The sequence below is a fragment of the Hypanus sabinus genome, chromosome 6, assembly GCF_030144855.1.
Source record: "Hypanus sabinus isolate sHypSab1 chromosome 6, sHypSab1.hap1, whole genome shotgun sequence".
Taxonomy (NCBI): domain Eukaryota; kingdom Metazoa; phylum Chordata; class Chondrichthyes; order Myliobatiformes; family Dasyatidae; genus Hypanus; species Hypanus sabinus.
The window spans coordinates 137,184,312-137,203,287 of NC_082711.1; the positions used below are offsets into that span (position 1 = coordinate 137,184,312).

The 18,976-nt window shown below is 46.9% G+C and overlaps 1 protein-coding gene across 2 annotated transcripts in view; it reads right to left on the reverse strand.

The window, feature by feature from the left end:
- Positions 1 to 1,318: 1,318 nt before the first annotated feature.
- The window catches only part of tmem120aa (transmembrane protein 120Aa), a 37,280-nt gene continuing 19,622 nt past the window's right edge, over positions 1,319 to 18,976 (reverse strand). Inside the window, exons 7-12 of one of the 2 annotated variants that reach the window (XM_059972995.1) lie at positions 16,821 to 16,886; positions 13,767 to 13,828; positions 12,626 to 12,718; positions 11,636 to 11,700; positions 8,838 to 8,906; positions 1,321 to 2,403 (exon numbers count right to left, since the gene is read on the reverse strand). In XM_059972995.1, coding sequence (XP_059828978.1) covers positions 2,287 to 2,403; positions 8,838 to 8,906; positions 11,636 to 11,700; positions 12,626 to 12,718; positions 13,767 to 13,828; positions 16,821 to 16,886 — 472 coding nt within the window. In that variant the 3' untranslated portion in view covers positions 1,321 to 2,286. Of the gene's footprint in view, positions 2,404 to 8,837; positions 8,907 to 11,635; positions 11,701 to 12,625; positions 12,719 to 13,766; positions 13,829 to 16,820; positions 16,887 to 18,976 lie in introns of both variants that reach the window. The other variant, XM_059972996.1, reaches the window with a different exon arrangement.

Below are 18,976 nucleotides of genomic sequence, written 5' to 3' on the forward strand. Positions count from 1 at the left end.
CAAAAGCAATGTTGGAAACATTCAGCAGGTCAGGCAACTGCTCTGGAAAGAGAGGAACAGTTAAGTTTCACACCAAACATGAGGAAATCTGCATATGCTGGAAATTCAAACAACACATAAATGCTGGTGGAACACAGCAGGCCAGGCAGCATCTATAAGAAGCACTGTTGACGTTTCGGGCCATGACGAAGAGTCTCGGCCCGATACGTCGACAGTGCTTCTCCTTATAGATGCTGCCTGGCCTGCTGTGTTCCACCAGCATTTTGTGTGTGTTGTTTGTTTCACATCAGATCTTTTGTTTTTTAACTTTGGAAAATGCTAGCCAATTCATGGTTAATCTTTTTCCACAATCTCACCCTAATCCATCTGTCTGCTAGTCTTTCCAAAGTGGGTAGGTTGATCTGGTGGGGAGAGTTCCCCTTAGCATACATCCTTCCCTCCTCTTGTGTGAAGCACTCATCCAATTTGTTTTTTGATGGAAGGCCATTGACTTGTTAACTATTTCCATTGATGCACCTGCCCTCCTGAGTCAGACTTCCAGCATTGGAGAGGTGGATTTTGTTGAAACAGTTGCTGCTGGCTCACCACATAGTCTTCTCTAACCTTCTAGAAAGGTACAAGCCAACCCTTGGCACCCAGTGTCTTGAAAATTTGTGTGCTTGGAGTAGAGCCCATAACTGGATACCTGCTCTTAAGTTATATTAAGCTTCTGTACAAAAAGGATCTAGTGTTTTCCCTATGTATATGATGATAAACTCTATTCTGGCTTCAAGCTGGGTACAGGTATCGATTACAACCAACATTTCTCACAAACTCTGCCATTATCTTCAAGGATGATGCCTGGGTAAGTCTAGGCTGGTGGCATTTATACCCGTTTTCATCCCTCCTGACTGAATGAGGACTAACTAATCAGGTTTCTCTCTCCCACCTAGCTTACAATTGAATTACAGTTCTTAATTAGACTTTGTTAAAATTCTTTTCCTCTAGTTTTATTTCAATGCCTTCCTTTACCAGGTGGTTCCAAAACCACTGGCGCGGCACAACAGTCAAAGTCATCCTCGGGCAGTGTTCTGCTACCGCCAATTTCTCCAGGTAACCCAAATAGATACACCTCACGTGCTCCTTAATGTGGGTTTCCACTGTGCATCCTGTCTGGCTGATACTCGCTGGAAGGATCACCAGAATCCTAAAGAAATACCAGATTAATACTATCCACACACCTGCAAGGAAGCTCAAGTCACAGCTTACCTGGCACTCAGGACGGCCAGTGTTTACAAAATTCCTTGTGATGGTGCAAACCACCTCTATTCCCCCCCCCCCCCCCCCCCGCATCAAGGAGCACAGGAGGTGTATCTGTTTGGGTTACCTAGAGAAATTGATGGTACCGAACACTTTATTTGCGATGGCCGTAGGATTTACTTTGTCAGCAGAAAACTACTGAGCCGCACCAATGGCTTTTGGAACCACCTGGTAAAGGAAGCCATTGAAATAAAACTAGAGGGAAAGAATTTTAACAAAGGTCTTTAAGAAAGAACTGGAATTCAGTGGTAAACAAGGGAGAGTGGAAACCTGATTGGTTGGCCCTCATCCAATCAGGGATAGAATACAGAGGTGTAAATACCACCAGACTAGGCTTGCCCAGGCATCATCTCTGAAGGTGTCAGTTCGTCATCAAAATGTTGGTTATAATCAATACCTATACCCACTTGAAGCCTGAGAAGAGATTTGGCATCTGTACAGTTTCTAAATAACCCTGAAGGAGACATTTAAAAGCTCTTTGAAATAAACTTTAGTTTTCAAGTACAATACAGTTTTTTTTTATCCATGACAGCAAAACCATTCCAATGTAAACTTGATCAGATGCATCCAGCCCCTCTCTGGAGGTGGGGTGAACTTCATGTTTCTGCACATACGTGGAAGTCCAAACTGTACTGGATGTGGAATGGGTGAAAATGCATTGCTGGTTAAGTTTAGTTGTACAGTGGCTCCTCTAGTCGTTTCACCACCACTATAATGATAAAGAATAGGACTTAATAAGCACGACTGTACTTCTGTGGTGCTCGAGTGGGTCTGTACAACTTTATTTGGAGGTCATTTTAAGAGTCAGTTCATGAACTGATATACTCTGCATGCATACACCTACTTGTTCATCTGTTGTGGGACCCAGCAAGAATAGGTAAGGGGCAGTGAACAGGAGAAAGCTACAACACAACACAGTGTATTTAAACTGTTGCATTTCACTGGGTTGTGACAATAACCAGCCCAGATCTTGGTCTTCCTTCCGTCTCATAACTGTTTCTTGGCCTTTTCCCCCCTCTGTTTCTGCTTCTGGTAAATAACACGGACTGTTGTAAGGAAATTTCCAAGGAAGAGGACAAGAAATGTCATCCCACACATGGAAACCTGCAACAAAGATGAGTGGAGAGAAATGAGAGAAACTACAAGAGTTTTAAAAAGCCACCTGTTGTTAGCCTCTTGAAGGCAAAATAACTCTAACCTTTAAATAATTCTCCCACCAATCCGTTTGGGATTTATTAAATTCATCAATCTTTATAATTTGATAGAAATAGGGCCAAGTTGTCCTCAAATCTGGCAGTTAGGGGTTGGGAAGAACAAGCAATAGGTTTAAAGTTATCTGAGTAAGTTGTTGGCAAGATCGTATTAGCTCAGCATAGACACTGAGCTGAAGGGCATATTTTGGCTCTGACTTTATCTTGTCAATGTAACCCACATGTCTGGGCCATGCACACTTATAGGTGTAGCAGCTCAGTGTATGATGTTCCCACAAGGCTCCTCACTCACTGCGGGAGCCCCTAGTGAAATAATTAAAACTGCAGAGATCAACGTGGTGCGTTTTTCCATGCTGGGTTACCACTCAAACATTATACTTGAGGAAATCCATACAAAGCATCTATACAGGCCCCTTATGTACATGCCTTCTCCAGCAACACTCCTCGTCCCAGAACAGCTGCCCCTAGGCAGCAATGTGCAACTGAACAAAAGTCTTGTTGGATACACCTTGTGGGCATTTTTGGCATCGAGTCACAACCACAGGTCTTTACATAAACCTCCCAGACTAACCCCAGATCCCACCAGGATGAAACTGGTAGAGAAAAAGTAATATTTCCAAACGGCAGTCATGGATTTGCCTTCTCCAGTGCAGAAGAAGAACAGCTAATTAGCCAAACTGTCTCCGCAGAAAACAGAGACCATCAATCTCACTGGAGGAGGGCTAATTTGTGAGTGGAAAGTTCACTCATCTACTACAACTACTGATAACTCACCCAGGGCACTGGCTGCAGGACATGGTTATAGGGGCCTTCTCTTCCAGAAATTTAAATGAAAGATTATTATTAAGCCTCTTTTCTCTGTTATTCATCCCAGAACTTGCACAGATATATGCCTTAATTAGAACGTTCTTGAAAAACTGCAGTTCTAAAGAGTACAAAACACAAAAATCACAGACAGGAGTTGGCCACCTGGCCCTTCAAGCAAATCATAACTTCCAAGATCATGGCTGAACCACCTCAGCTCCCATTCCCTGTACACGAATTGATTCGAAATAACGACCGAGTCACCAGAGCTTTCTAGGACATTCAATTTGCAACATTCACCACCCTGTGAAGAAATCTAGCTCCATAACTGCATCACAATCTTATCTATTAATTCTGAGACTAACCTTTGGTTTTGAAATTCTCAGCCAAAGAGAACATCTTTCATGCATCTAATCTGGAGAATGTCTCTAAGCTTACCACTCCATATGTCAAAGAATCATTGCAGGGTCCCTCAGTGATGCTTCTATCTTTTATTAGGCAAGAGAACCAGTACTGAACACAATACTCCATACTGACGTCAGTACACAGTCAGTAGAACTCCAGCCAAATGTCCTTGCATCACCGAACAGCTGCAACTCTGCCATTACCGATCTGACTTCTGCCAAGTGAATCACCCCCACTTCTGTTATGTGTCAAGGCTAAGTGCCCCTGACCTAGAGTCTTTGCCAGGGAGAAGCTACTGACAATCCCTGTGGTTAGTGGCCAGGGATGAACTAAATCATGAGGGAGGCCAATATTCTCGCGGGCAGGTGTGTTAGAACCGTTGGGGTGGGTTTAAGCTAACTTGACAGGGAGGTGGAAAGGGCGGATGGTAAAAAAGGACAGCGTGCAGTCAGATTGTCAGGAAGAGCAGGCAGGTGATGGGACTTAGTGGTAGCCAACAGGCTGAGCATCAAATCAGGAGGGATAGAGAATCAGAAAGGATAGCAAATACAGCACTCATGGTGTTGTATCTAAATGTTCATTGTGTAAGAAATAAGGTGGATGATCTTGTTGCAATATTACAGATCGCCAGGTATGATGTGGCCATCATTGAATCATGGCTGAAAGATGGTTGTAGCTGGGAGCTGAATGTCCACGGTTACATGTTATATCAGAGAGATAGGAAGGTAGGCAGAGGGGATGGTGTGGCTCTACTGGTAAAGAACAGCAACAAATCAGACATAAGAAATGTGACATAGGATCAGAAGATGCTGAATCCTTGTGGGTTGAGTGAAGAAACTGTAAGGGTAAAAGGACACACGAGTGAATCTGTAGATGCTGGAAATAAATAAAAACACAAAATGCTGGCAGAACTCAGCAGGCCAGACAGCATCTATGGGAGGAGGTAGTGATGACGTTTCGGGCCGAAACCCTTCATCAGGAGTGAAGTAACATGGGATGGTCGAGCAAGGATAAGAAGTGGGGGAGGGATGAAGTAGAGAACTGGGAAGTGATAGGCTGAAGGTAAATGGGCTGGGGGAAGGTGAAGAATTATGGGAAATAAGAGTAAGAAAGGTAGGGCTGGGGGGAGATTATAGTGAGGGGGGGAAGAGGAAGAGAACCAGACTAAAATTATAGATAGTGATGAGGTAAGGGTTGGGGGCAGGGGTATCAACGGAGGTCAGTGAGTTGAATGTTCATGCCAGCAGGTAGGAGGCTACCTAGGCGGGAGATAAGGTATTACTCCATCAATCTGCGTGTGGCCTCATCTTGACGGTAGAGGAGGCCATGGACAGACATATTGGAGTGGGAGTGGTCTGTGGAATTGAAGTGTGTGGCCACAGGGAGATCCCGCCACTGCTGGAGGACTGAGTGCTGGTGTTCAGTGAAACGGTCTCCCAGTCTGCGCCGGGTCTCCCTAATGTATAAATGGCCACATCGGGAGCACCGGATACAGGATATCACCCCAGTTGACTCGCAGGTGAAGTGGTGCCTCACCTGAAAGGACTGTCTGGTGCCTGGGATGGTGGTGAGGAAAGAAGTGTGGGGGCAGGTGTAGCACTTCTTCCGTTTGCAGGGATGGAGGGAGGTCGGTGAGGAGGGAGATCAGTGGGGGGGAATGAATGGACAAGGGAGTTGCGTGGGGAACGATCCCTGCGGAAAGCCGAGAGTGGGGGGACGGGGACGGGAGGGAAAGATGTGTCTGGTAGTGGGATCCCATAGGAGATGGCAGAAGTTACGGAGGATTATACGTTGGATCTGTAGGCTGGTAGGGTGATAGGTGAGGGGGATTCTCTCCCTGGTGGGCTGGCGGGGGGATGGGGTGAGGGCAGAGGTGCGTGAAATACGGGAGACTCGATGGAGGGCAGAGTTGATAGTGGACGAACTAACGTGATGGTAAAGGGTAAAAGGACATAGATGGCAGTTATATACAGGCCTCCGAACAGTGGCTGGGAGGTGGACCACAGATTACAGCAGGAAATAGAAAAGGCAAGTCAAAAGGTCAATGTTATAGTAGTCATGGGAGATTTTAATATGCAGGTCGATCGGGAAAAATCAGGTTGGTAATTGATCTCTAGGGAGAGAGTTAAATGCCCAAGAGATGGCTTTTTAAGAGCATTTGGGGATCAGCTATCCTGAATTGGGTGTTATGTAATGAACCGGAGATGATGAGGGAGCTTAAGGTAAAAGGACCCTTAGGAACCAGTGATCACAATACGATTGTGTTCAACTTGAAATTTGATAGGGAGAAAGTAAAGTCTGACGTAGCAGTATTTCAGTGGAGTAAAGGAAATTACAGTGGTATGAGAGAGGAGTTGGCCAAAGTAAATTGGAAGGAGCTGCTGGCAGGGATGTCAGCAGAGCAGTAATGACGTGTGTTTCTGGGAAAAATGAGAAAGATACAGGACATGCGTATTCCAAAAATGAAGAAACACTCAAATAGTAAAATAGAACAACCGTGGCTGACAAGGGAAGTCAAAGCTATTGTAAAAGCAAAAGAAAAGGCATACAACAAAGCAAAATTTAGTGGGAAGATAGAGGATTGGGAAGTTTTTTTAAAAACCCACAGAGAGCAACTAAAAATTCATTAGAAGGGAAAAGATGAAATATGAAAGCAAGCTAGCTAATTTTAAAGTGGATTGTAAAAGTTTTTTCAAATACATTAAAAATAAAAGAGGAATGAAAATGGGTATGGAACTGCTAGAAAATGAGGCAGGAGAAATAATAACAGTGTAGAATGATATGGCTGATGAACTAAATAAGCATCTTGTGTCAGTCTTCACTGTGGAAAACACCAGCAGTATGCCTGATGTAGTGTGTGAAGGAAGAGAAGTGGGTGCAGTTACTGTTACAAGAGAGAAGGTGCTCAAAAAGCTGAAAGACATAAAGGCACCATAAACCACCAGGACCAGAGGAACTGCACCCTAGGTTTCTGCAAGAGGTAGCATTGGTGATTGTAGTAGCATTAGAAATGATCTTTCAAAAATCACTAAATTCTGGTATGGTACCAGAGGACTGGAAAATTGTAGATGTCACTCCACTCTTTAATAAAGGGGGAAGGCAGCAGAAAGGAAATTATAGACAAGTTAGCCTGACCTCAGTGGTTAGGAAGACGTTAAGAGTCAATTGTTCAGGATGAGGTGATGGAGTTCTTGGTGACACAGGACAAGATAGTGCAAAGTCAGCATGGTTTTCTTCAGGGAAAATCCTGCCTGACGAACCTGTTGGAATTCTTTGAGGAGATCACAAGTAGGATAGGTAAAGGGAATGCAGTGGATGTTGTATATTTGGACTTTCAGAAGGCCTTTGACAAGGTGCCACCCATAGGCTGCTTACCAAGTTCAGAGCCCATAGTATTACAGGAAAGTTACGAACATGGTTAGAACGTTGGCTGACTGGCAGCAAGTGGGAATAAAAGGATCCCTCTCTGGTTGGCTGCCAGTGACTATTAAGGTCAGCAGGGGTCGGTTTTGGACATTTCTTTTTGTGCTGTATATAAATGATGGAATAGATGGCTTTGTTGCCAAGTTTGCAGATGATACGAAGGTTGGAGGAGGGGCAGGTAGTGTTGAGGAAACAGGTAGGATGCAGAAGGACTTAGACAGGAGAATGGGCAAGAAAGTGGCAAATGAAATACAATGTTGGAAAATACATGGTCATGCACTTTGGTAGTAGAAATAAATGTGCAGATTATTTTCTAAACAGGGAGAAAATCCAAAAACCTGAGATGCAGAGGGACTTGTGAGTCCTTGTGTAGAACACTCTGAAGTTTAACTTGCAGGTAGAGTCAGTGGTGAGGAAGGCAAATGCCATGTTAGCATTCATTTCAAGAGATCTAGAATACAAGAGCAAGGATGTGATGCTGAGGCTTTATCAGGCACTGGTGAGGCCTCACCTTGAGTATTGTGAACAGTTTTAGGCTCCTCATCTTAGAAAAGATGTGCTGGCATTGGAGAGGGTCCAGGGGAGGTTCACAGGGATGATTCCAGGAACAGAAGGGTTATCATACGAGGAACGTTTGATGGCTCTGGGTCCGTACTCATGGAATTCAGAAGGATGAGGGGGGATCTCATTGAAACCTTTCGAATGTTGAAAGGCCTAAACAGAGTAGATGTGGGAAAGATATTTCCCATGGTGAGAGAGTCGAGAACAAGAGGACACAGCATCAGGATAGAGGGGTGCCCTTTCAAAACAGAGATTCAGAGAAATTTCTTTAGCCAAAGGATGGTGAACTTGTGGAATTTGTTGCCACATGCAGCTGTGGAGGCCAGGTTGTTGGGTGTATTTAAGGCAGAGATTGATAGGCTCTTGATTGGATGTGGCAATAAAGGTTACAGGAAAAAGGCTGAGAACTGGAGTTGAGGAGGAGATTAAAAAAAAGATCAGCCATGATTGCATGACGGAGCAGACTCGATGAGCCAGATGGCCCAATCCTGCTCCTGTGTCTTATGGTCTAAATCCTACAGCCAGTGCAGAGCTAACAGTGTGAAAACTCTTGCTAGTATTTGTGGGATGTGGGGCTGGGATTTATTAACAGTCAAATCTCAGAGTATTGCTTTACATTTAACTGTTCTACTTTTTTTTTATATAAAGGTTTTCAAAAGTTGTGACAAAAATAAGAGATGTTGGAAAGAGTCAGGCAGCAACTGTAGAAGGAGAAACTAAGTGTTTCAGGGCTGGGACACCAGCAGAAATGGAGGTGGTTGAAACGACATTAAATTTTTGTCTGGTAAATCAATCACTGATTTTATAACAGTGTTGAAATTATATTGGTTTCCTTGCCCTCACAACAGCAGGCACCCAGCATTGCACTGAGCTGTCTCAATCAGGAGAATGTGGATTGAAATTCCTATCCCTCGTGTAAAGAGGCAGGTCTTCCACAACCAGGCATTGCTCATCAACTGTACAGCATTCTCCGACCCAGTGCCCAACCTCCCGCTTATCAGTAAAGGAGTTCCCTATAGCATTGTCCTAAAGTGCGCATTCGTGCATTAATTAAGTCCTTGCAGAGAGCCCCGATTGTAAACCGAAAGCCTCCTGATATAACTCATGGATAAACCTCACTCATGCTGTGCTTACCTGCCATTCTTTACACTCTGGGTGGTCTGTTAGTTTGAACAGGGTGATTGCATTAAACAACTGCCAGAACTGCAAAGCAAGATAAGCATCAGGTTAGCCAATAGCCTATTGTCAGTTCTCTGGGGCTGTCTACGTCTGCTCGTAGAGAGGGACTGCACACCATGCCTAGATACCCATTTGTACTCACACAGTTTGTTGTCTGGTGTACACTGATTGAATGCCCAAGTCTTTCATTGATTATATTATAGTTACTATTCCATTATAGATTTACTGAGTATGCCACAAGAAAATGAATCTCTGGGATGTAAATCATGACGTATGTACGTTGATTTACTTTTCTTTGAACTGTGGTATGAAGGGACACCTCTCCCTTTTAGACATGTGGAACCCACACTTTTCCTCTACACGCTGCAGGAATATTAACCCAAAGGTCCAGAACCTGGCTCCGAGCCTGAGCTCGGCATCCAATTTCTTGCTGTGTTGTTGTCGCCAGAGACTGCAGTTGCTGGAACCTGGAGCAATGACTCGTCTGCTGGAGGAGTGAAAGAACAAGATGCCGGAGGAAGTCAGTGGACAGGCAGGATCTGTTCAGGGAAACGGACGATCGAAAATTTGGATTGAGACTCCTCATCTGATGGAAGGTTTCGATCCCAAGCGTTGACAATACCATTCCTCTCACAGATGCTGCCCAGCCTGCTGAGATTCCCCCCAGCCCCCCAAGATTGTTTCTCACTGTGTATCCTGGCTCCTCTTGGGAACTATTGATTTGCACTGAAATACATTTCTGATAACCCTCTGTAATCTCATGTCAGTGGCTATTCACTGTGCACAACAATTGGGTGAAATTGTTATGGGAAACAGAGAAATGGCAGAAGAATTTAATGAGTACTTCAGATCTGTTTTCACTAAGGAAGACACAAGCAATCTCCCAGATGTATGGATGGGCCAAGGACATAGGGTAACAGAGGAAATGAAACAGATTGACATTAGGAAGGAAACGGTGATGAGTAGACTGATGGGACTGAAGGCTGACAAATCCCCAGGTCCAAATGGTCTGCATCCTAGGGTACTAAAGGAGGTGGCCCTGGAAATTGCAGATGCATTGGTAATTATTTTCCAATGTTCCTTAGATTCAGGATCAGTTCCTGAGGATTGGAGAATGGCTAATGTTATCCCACTTTCTAAGAAAGGAGGGAGGGAGAAAACAGAACAATCGACCTGTCAGCCTGACATCGGTTGTGGGGAAGATGCCAGAGTCCATTATTAAGGATGAAATAGTGGCATATCTAGATAGCAGTGATAGGATTGGGCCGAGCCAGCATGGATTTACCAAGGGTAAATCATGCTTGACTAATCTATTGGAGTTTTTCGAGGATGTAACCAGGAAGTTAGACAAGGGAGATCCAGTGGATGTAGTGTACCTCGATTTTCAGAAGGCATTTGATAAGGTCCCACATAGGAGATTGGTGGGTAAAATCAAAGCTCAGGGCATCGGGGGGAAGGCATTGACATGGATAGAAAACTGGTTGGCAGATAGAAAGCCAAGGGTAGCGGTGAATGGGTGTTTCTCGGAATGGCAGGTGGTGACTAGTGGGGTGCCACAGGGCTCGGTATTGGGACCACAGCTGTTTACGATTTATGTCAACGATTTAGATGAAGGCATTGAAAATAACATCAACAAATTTGCTGATGATACTAAGCTGGGTGGCAGTGTGACATGTGATGAGGATGATAGGAGAATTCAGGGTGACTTGGATAGGCTGGGTGAGTGGGCAGATACTTGGCAGATGGTGTTTAATGTGAATAAGTGTGAGGTTATCCACTTTGGGAGTAAGAACAGGAAGGCAGATTATTATCTGAATGGTGTAGAGTTAGGTAAGGGAGAAATACAAAGAGATCTAGGACTCCTTGTTCATCAGTCACTGAAGGTGAATGAGCAAGTACAGCAGGCAGTGAAGAAGACTAATGGAATGTTGGCCTTTATTACAAAGGGAATTGAGTTCAAGAGCAAGGAAATCCTCTTGCATTTGTACAGAGCCCTGGTGAGACCACACCTGGAGTATTGTGTCCAGGGTTAAGGAAGGACATCCTGTCTGTAGAGGAAGTGCAGCGTAGATTCACGAGGTTAATTCCTGGGATGTCTGGACTGTCTTACGCAGAGAGGTTAGAGAGACTGGGCTTGTACCCACTGGAATTAAGGAGATTGAGAGGGGATCCAATTGAAACATAAGATTATTAAGGGATTGGACAAGATAGAGGCAGGAAATATGTTCCAGATGCTGGGAGAGTCCAGTGCCAGAGGTCATGGTTTGAGAATAAGGGGTAGGTCATTTAGGACAGAGTTAAGGAAAAACTTCTCCTCCCAGAGAATTGTGGGGGTCTGGAATGCACTGCCTCGGAAGGTAGTGGAGGCCAATTCTCTGGATGCTTTCAAGAAGGAGCTAGATAGGTATCTTATGAATAGGGGAATCAAGGGATATGAGGACAAGGCAGGAACCGGGTATTGATAGTAGATGATCAGCCATGATCTCAGAATGGCGGTGCAGGCTCAAAGGGCCGAATGGTCTACTTCTGCACCTATTGTCTATTGACATAGACTTTGGCTGTCACAAGGCCATGCAGTCAGGTGCCCAATCCTAACTCAGCCACTGAGCACACTTTCCAGCACTGGCCACCAGCCCAAGTTCAAAGCTCAAGTTAATGTCCCCACTACCACAGCCAAACAGCCGGTTCAAGGCCAATCATGGACCGAACTTGGGCTTCAATTTGACAATACCAATTATTTCAAAACGACTCACGTGACCAAAGAACAGGAACGGGAGGAGAAAGGTGAGGCCTCTCCACATCCATGACTGGAATCCTTCTGGAAAGACAAATCGCAGAGCCCATTCAGGGTCAGCTCTTTCCAAGAATCCAAACACATTTAATGTGAGACTGACTTTAAATTTTGAAAGTTTGGCTTTTATATCGTCTCTGAAGAGAGTGTGATCTATAAAAGGTTAAATTCACTGAGCTCTCCTCATTCAGGATTATGGAACAGGAATAGAGGAAGTGCGTAAACCCCTATCATACAAAAGATCTTCCACCTCAGCACCATTGTTCTTAATTCACCATCATGGGCAAAACTGATGACATCAGTCTTGAATATAGTCAACAGTGACATCCACAGTCTGGGGAAGCAGGAGAAAGGTTGGTGGGCAGATGTGAAAGCAAATTCTGAAGGCTTACTCCATATGCAACTGTAGACTCTCAAGAGTAAATGGCTCGTGTGGACAGAAAGGCCTGTTTCTGTGCTGTTTGACTCCAGGAATTGTATACAAAATGATACAGCACCCAGAATCACGACTTACGGTATATTTAAAGCGGAGGCTGATAGCTTCTTGATTAGTAAGGACTTCAAGGTTACGTGGAGAAGGCAGGAGTATGGGGTTGAGATGGAAAGTAAGTCAGCCATGATTGAACAATGCAGCAGACATGGTGAACCAAATGGCCTAATTCTGCTCCAATGCCTTGATATCTAACTCATTCAGAACGTCACGTTATCTAAAGGAACTAGCTAGAAATGTAAAGGTATTCATAGTCATTGGGCAAGTCCAAGGCCGATGAAATCTTCACCCATTTACTACCCTTGTCTATACACACAAAAGATCATTCAATACTAAATTGTATAAATTAATCTTGAATGTTAATACACATGAATCACTGACTTCAAGCAAGCAGCATCCAGCTTGTTGCCGCTGTCTTGATTCTCCCACTCCTTGACACGAGCTGGTATTGAGTGGACTTACCTACGGTCAAGTCCATGTTGTGCCTCTCTCCCAAGGCTCGGAGTCGGTACAGGCAGCCGCTCTGATAGTAGTACTGCAGAAACTGCACAAAGCCTGCACAACACAAGCAGACCGTGGGTCAGGACCCTAACAGCCAAGAAATAACAGCCTTTCTGCATCTGTCACTGCAAAGGATATGGTTTAAAAGATCCTATTGTACCTCTGTACCATGAGGGAGAGGGTCCCCAATTCCCCTTTCACACGGGGAGTTTGACACCAGGCTTTAATATATATAACAGATAAAATGATCTGTCACAGACACAATACTGGTACAATTCAGGAAACTCGGCTGACAGCTTTCACACACCCGGACCTGGACAGTTAATGATCCTGCTACACCAGTCACCAGGAAAGGATCCATGTATTTTATGATGGCATCATGAAACTGCTACACGTCCCCAAAGAATTGTCAGCTCTGCTCTGGGGGACCTGTGGGTGCCAGACCGCAGTCACGTACTCAGAGGTGACCGTAAGCCTTGGGTAAAGTACACTGACTTGCCACATTGCCTTGTCCCACTCCTCGGGAAGCATTACCCAGAAAGACGAGCTTCACCAAGATGAAGTAGAAGACAGCACACTCGCACGGAGCCAGACGCAGCGCTAGCATGGGGAAAGGAGCCCGAGGGTGGTCAATGGGTAGATAGAGAAATTACTGCGGGGAGGGGGGCGTTGGCAAGTACGTGAAGACGTAACTAACAGCTCAGCTAGGATCTTAGTGAATGGTGTCACAAACTTGGGGGCTCCAATAGGCCACTGATTGGTGTGTTGATCCACATGCTTTGAATGACTGGATTACGAGCAGCAGCTACGCTCTGAAGATACCCGTTAACTGCCCGGCAGTTTCAGAAACAGAACAGAGTTTGTAAAGAAGAATCGGCTTTCCAGGGATGAATTAGTTGACTTCAGCTAGATTACTTAGCTTATTAATATACCACACTGCTCCGGGTACAACTCCATCAATGTCCCAGGAGTTTAACACTGAATTAGGGAGCACCCAGAACTGAAGTTTAGCACACACTGATTTGTTCATGCCAACTGGAGACGCTGCACACTCTGAGGCAGCCGGTGACGGAGGGGCAGAGTGCGACAATGGTCTACTTACTCTGGTACATGGAGAACGAGAGAAACTGGTTACGAAACAGCTGGTACATCTTCGAGTCAGGCCTAGAGACAACAGAGCTACATTTGTAATTTTGCACACCATAGGAAAAATGTACAGGGTTTTTACTGGAAGCTCGGTAACACAATCGGACAAGAAATAGCAGGAGGAAACTCGATAAGATTACAGCTGATCTTGCTGCACCTTCCTGCACAACCCCATAGTCCCCAACACCCCTACATCTATGGATAAAGCTATATAAAATCATGGAGATGCAAGAGATTGCAGATTGTGGAACGTGGAGCAATACAAAAGGCTTTGGAGGAAATCAGAAGGTCAGGAAGTATCTACGGAGGGAAAGGGGAAAGGACTATATAGAGAACTCGGCCTTTTCTCCTTGCAGCGACGGAGGATGAGAGGTGACCTGATAGAGGTGTACAAGATGATGAAAGGCATCGATCATGTCGATGGTCAGAGGCTTTTTCCCAGGGCTGAAATGGCTGCCACAACAGGGCACAGGTTTAAGGTGCTTGAAAGTAGGTACAGAGGAGATGTTGGGGGGGGGGGGGGGGGGGGTAGGTATTTTACTCAGAGAGTGGTGAGTGCGTGGAATGGGCTGCCGCCAACGGTGGTGGAGGCAGATGTGATAGGGTCTTTTAAAAGACTTTTAGATAGGGTACATGGAGCTTAGAAAAATAGAGGGCTATGGGTAACCCTAGTAATTTCTCAGGTAAGGACATGTTCGGCACAACTTTGTGGGCCGAAGGGCCTATATTGTGCTGTAGGTTTTCTGTTTCTATGACTTGATCTGAAACATCGATTACCTATTTCCCTTCCTGATTCCCTGAATTCCTCCAGAATCTTTTGTGTTTCCAAATATAAAATTATGAGGAGTTAACTAGTTTGTCCCTTTCCCAGTATCAAATATGAGATATGAGATATGAGGGAAGGAATGTTTCAAGGAGATTTGTGATGCAATTGTTTCTCAGAAGTACATAGAGTACATGCCCGGAACACACTGCTGACACAAGTGGTTTGTCTGTGGAATTCATTGCCACAGGCAGCTGTGGAGGCCGAGTCATTGGGCATATTCAAGCCGCAGCTTGGTAAGTTCTTGGTTAGTCAGGGTGTGGAAAGGTTATGGGGAGAAGGCAGGAGAATGGGGTTGACAAGAAAATTGGATCAGCCATGATGAAATGGCAGAGCATTCACGATGGGCCGGATGGCACAATTCTGCTCCTACACCCTATGGTTTTATGTGCAGGTACATGAGATTAAGGGCTGGCATCAGCACTGGACTCCAAGGCAGATGATCCCGAGTTCAAATCCTGCCAGATCCCACCCTGGGCAGCAGCAAGGTCTGGAAACCTACTTCTGTATCCTGCCATGAAAACCCTATGGTCATTGAGGTCACCAAGAGACAGACCTGACTAGACAAATATGAGATCAATCTAAACTGGCATCATAGACATCGTGGGCTGAAAGGCCTGGTCGATGGGTAACAGGCAGTGAAGATTTTGCCTGTGATTTATGGATCAAGACCTTTTGAGCAGGACTTGACGAAGCTCCGAGTTCTATCAGACCAGCATAATGGACAATTGACCCACTACACAATGGGCCCACTACACAAACGTTGTCCGCCTCCGAGGTCATGGAAGGATCTTTCAAAATCCACCCGTATTCCTGTCAGGACAGTTGTCTGTTGTCAGCATTACAGTGACAAAGTTAGATGGTGTAGGAAATCAGGAAGGTGACTTGAGGGGTGCAGCAACTGCTGGAGGACAGACTGTTCCTGGGTGGTTCATTCTAACTGAAATAAATATAGTGGGGAAAACACACTTACAAACCCATTCCCCTCTCCACTCCCCACACCCGCCCAACCTCCTCCACACTCACACCCCCGAACACCCTCCCCACTCACACACCCCCCAACCCCCTCCCCGCACACACACCCCCGCACCCCCTCCCCGCTCACACACCCTCGCACCCCCTCCCCGCTCACACACACCCTCCGACTCCCTCCCCGCACACCCCCACTCCCCGACCCCCTCCCCGCACACACAGTCCCCGACCCCCTCCCCGCACACACAGTCCCCGACCCCCTCCCCGCACACCCCAACTCCCCGACCCCCTCCCCGCACACACCCCCCGACCCCCTCCCCGCACACACACTCCCCGACCCCCTCCCCACACACCCCCACTCCCCGCACACACACTCCCCGACCCCCTCCCCACACACCCCCACTCCCCGACCCCCTCCCCGCACAACCCCACTCCCTGACCCCCTCCCCGCACACACACCCCCGACCCCCTCCCCGCACACCCCAACTCCCCGACCCCCTCCCCGCACACACCCCCCTACCCCCTCCCCGCACACACACTCCCCGATCCCCTCCCCGCACACCCCCACTCCCCGACCCCCTCCCCGCACACACAGTCCCCGACCCCCTCCCCGCACACCCCAACTCCCCGACCCCCTCCCCGCACACACCCCCCGACCCCCTCCCCGCACACACACTCCCCGACCCCCTCCCCACACACCCCCACTCCCCGCACACACACTCCCCGACCCCCTCCCCACACACCCCCACTCCCCGACCCCCTCCCCGCACAACCCCACTCCCTGACCCCCTCCCCGCACACACACCCCCGACCCCCTCCCCGCACACCCCAACTCCCCGACCCCCTCCCCGCACACACCCCCCTACCCCCTCCCCGCACACACACTCCCCGACCCCCTCCCCGCACACACACCCCCGACCCCCTCCCCGCACACACATTCCCCGACCCCCTCCCCGCACACCCCCACTCCCTGCCCCTCACGCATACCAACCCCTCCTCTCTCACATCCCCAAACCCCTCCTCCCTCACAACCTTAATGCCCTCCTCACTCACACTCCCAACACCCTCCCCACTCGGCTCCAAACATCGTCCCCAGTCCCCCACACACCTCATCTCCTCCTCACTGCCACCAGCAGCCCCCCACCCCCCGTGCCACACCCTGTGCTGAAAGGAAACTGCACCAGGACACGGAGAAAGCCGTGGGGCCGCACTCACCAGGTTAACATCACGCCCGAGAGGAACGCTGAGACGTAGTGGTGCATCACCCACCAGCCTTTAATCCTGGGGGGAACGTGGAAACACGATTGATTAGTAGAGCAAGTTACAACCTCAGCAACAACATCCACTCCACAGAAAGGGCACTGCCTGAGCATCAGCTTCTGGCCACTTGTATCCGCTATCCCAGACTAAGAGTGATGCACTTCCTTGCCTGGGGCAGTGGCCGGAGTTACAGCAGCTCAGCCCCAGGCTGAGGTCCCATTGCTCGCTGGTACAGCTGCTGCCCTGTAGACCAAGAGACGCAGAGTTCAACTCCAACCTCAGCTGCTGTCTGCGTGGAGTTTGCACGCTCCCCCCCCGGGACAGCGGAGGAAGCCCCACTTTCCTCCCACATCCCAAAGATCCGATGGTTAACCAGACACTGTGTGTTAGGCAAGTGGTAGAATGCGGGTAACGGTCCACAAAGCACCCGTTCTTTGCTGGCAGGGAGTGACACGATTGCAGCCTAGCTCAAGACAAAGGACAGCCGGGGGTTAAAGGCAGGGTTAACAAAGGCAAATCAACTGTAATGAAATTAGCATGTGAACCTTAACAAATACTGAAAGGCCTGACTTGAATGAAGGTGGAGAGGATGTTTCCTACGGTGCTGGAATCTAGAATTCGAGGGCACAACCTCTGAATAGAAGGATATCCCTTTAAGGCAGAGATGAGGAAGAATTTCTTTAGCCAGAGGGTGGAGAATCTGTGGAATTCATTGAAGGCCAAGTTATTTGGTATACTTAAAGTGCAAAGTAAATTTATTATCAAAGTACATATATGTCACCATGAGACGCCCCTCTTGTAGTCGTACTCAGCAAGTCTAATAACCAGAATAGAATCCCAGTGCAAAAGACAATAAACTGTTCAAATACAGAAAGAAATAATAATAAATAAACAATAAAATATTGAGAACATAAGATGAAGAGTCCTTGAAAGCGAGTCCATTGGTTGGAAACATTTTCATCATGGGGCAAATGAAGTGAAGTTCAGAACCTGATGGTTGAGGAGCAGTAACTGTTCCTGAACTTGGCGGCGCGAGTCCTGAGGCTCCTATACTTCTTCCTGATGGTACCAGTGAGAAGAGAGCCTGACCTGGGTGGAGGGTCCCTGCTGATGGATGCTGCGTTCCCGTGACAACGCTCTGTGTAGATGTGCTCGGTGGCAGGAGGGCTTTAACCTGTGATGGACTGGGCCGTATTCACTACTTTTTGGAGGCACTTCCATTTAAGGGCTTTAGTGTTTCCGTGCCAGGCTGTGATGCAAACAGCAAATACACTCTCCACTATTCATCTATAAAAAATTTAATCAAAGTTTGAGATGCCATGCCGAATTTTTGCCAACTCCTCAGGAAGTAGAGGCACTGTTGTGCTTTCTTCATAATTACTCTAAGTGCTGGGACAGGGGCTCTGAAATAATACCGAGGAATTTAAAGTTCCTGACCCTCTCCACCTCTAATCCCATGTTCACAACTGGCTCATGGACCTCTGGTTTCCTCCACCTTAAGCCAATAATCAACTCCTTGGTCTTGCTGACATTAAGTAAGAGGGTGTGGTTATGACACCACTCAGCCAGATTTTCAATTCCCCTGCTGTATGCTGAATCATCACCACCTTTGATCTGGCCTACAACAATGGTGTTGTCAGCAAACTTGAATATGGCATTGGAGCTGTGCTTAGCCACACAGTCACAAATGTAACTTTGAAGTGTAAAGCAAGCATAGCAGGGGGCTGAGCACACAGCCTTGAGGTGCATCTGTGCTGATGGAGATCATGGTTGTTCCCAATCCAAACTGACTGGGATCTGCAAATAAGGAAAATCAAGGATCCAACTGCATGGGGAAGTACTGAGGCTAAGGTCTTGAAGCTTTTTGATCTGTTTTGAGGGGATGATAGTATTGAATGCCAAACTGTAGTCAATAAAGATGATCCATACGTTTGCATTAAAGTGGAGGTTGGTAGGCTCCTGATTAGTAAAGGTGTCAAAGGTTAAGGGGAGAAAGGAAGAGAATGGGGTTAAGAGGAGATAATAAACCAGCCATAATTGAATGGGCCGAATGGCCTAATTCTCATCCAATGTCTGATGGTCACTGATGACCGTTTTCTCTGGTGTAACAG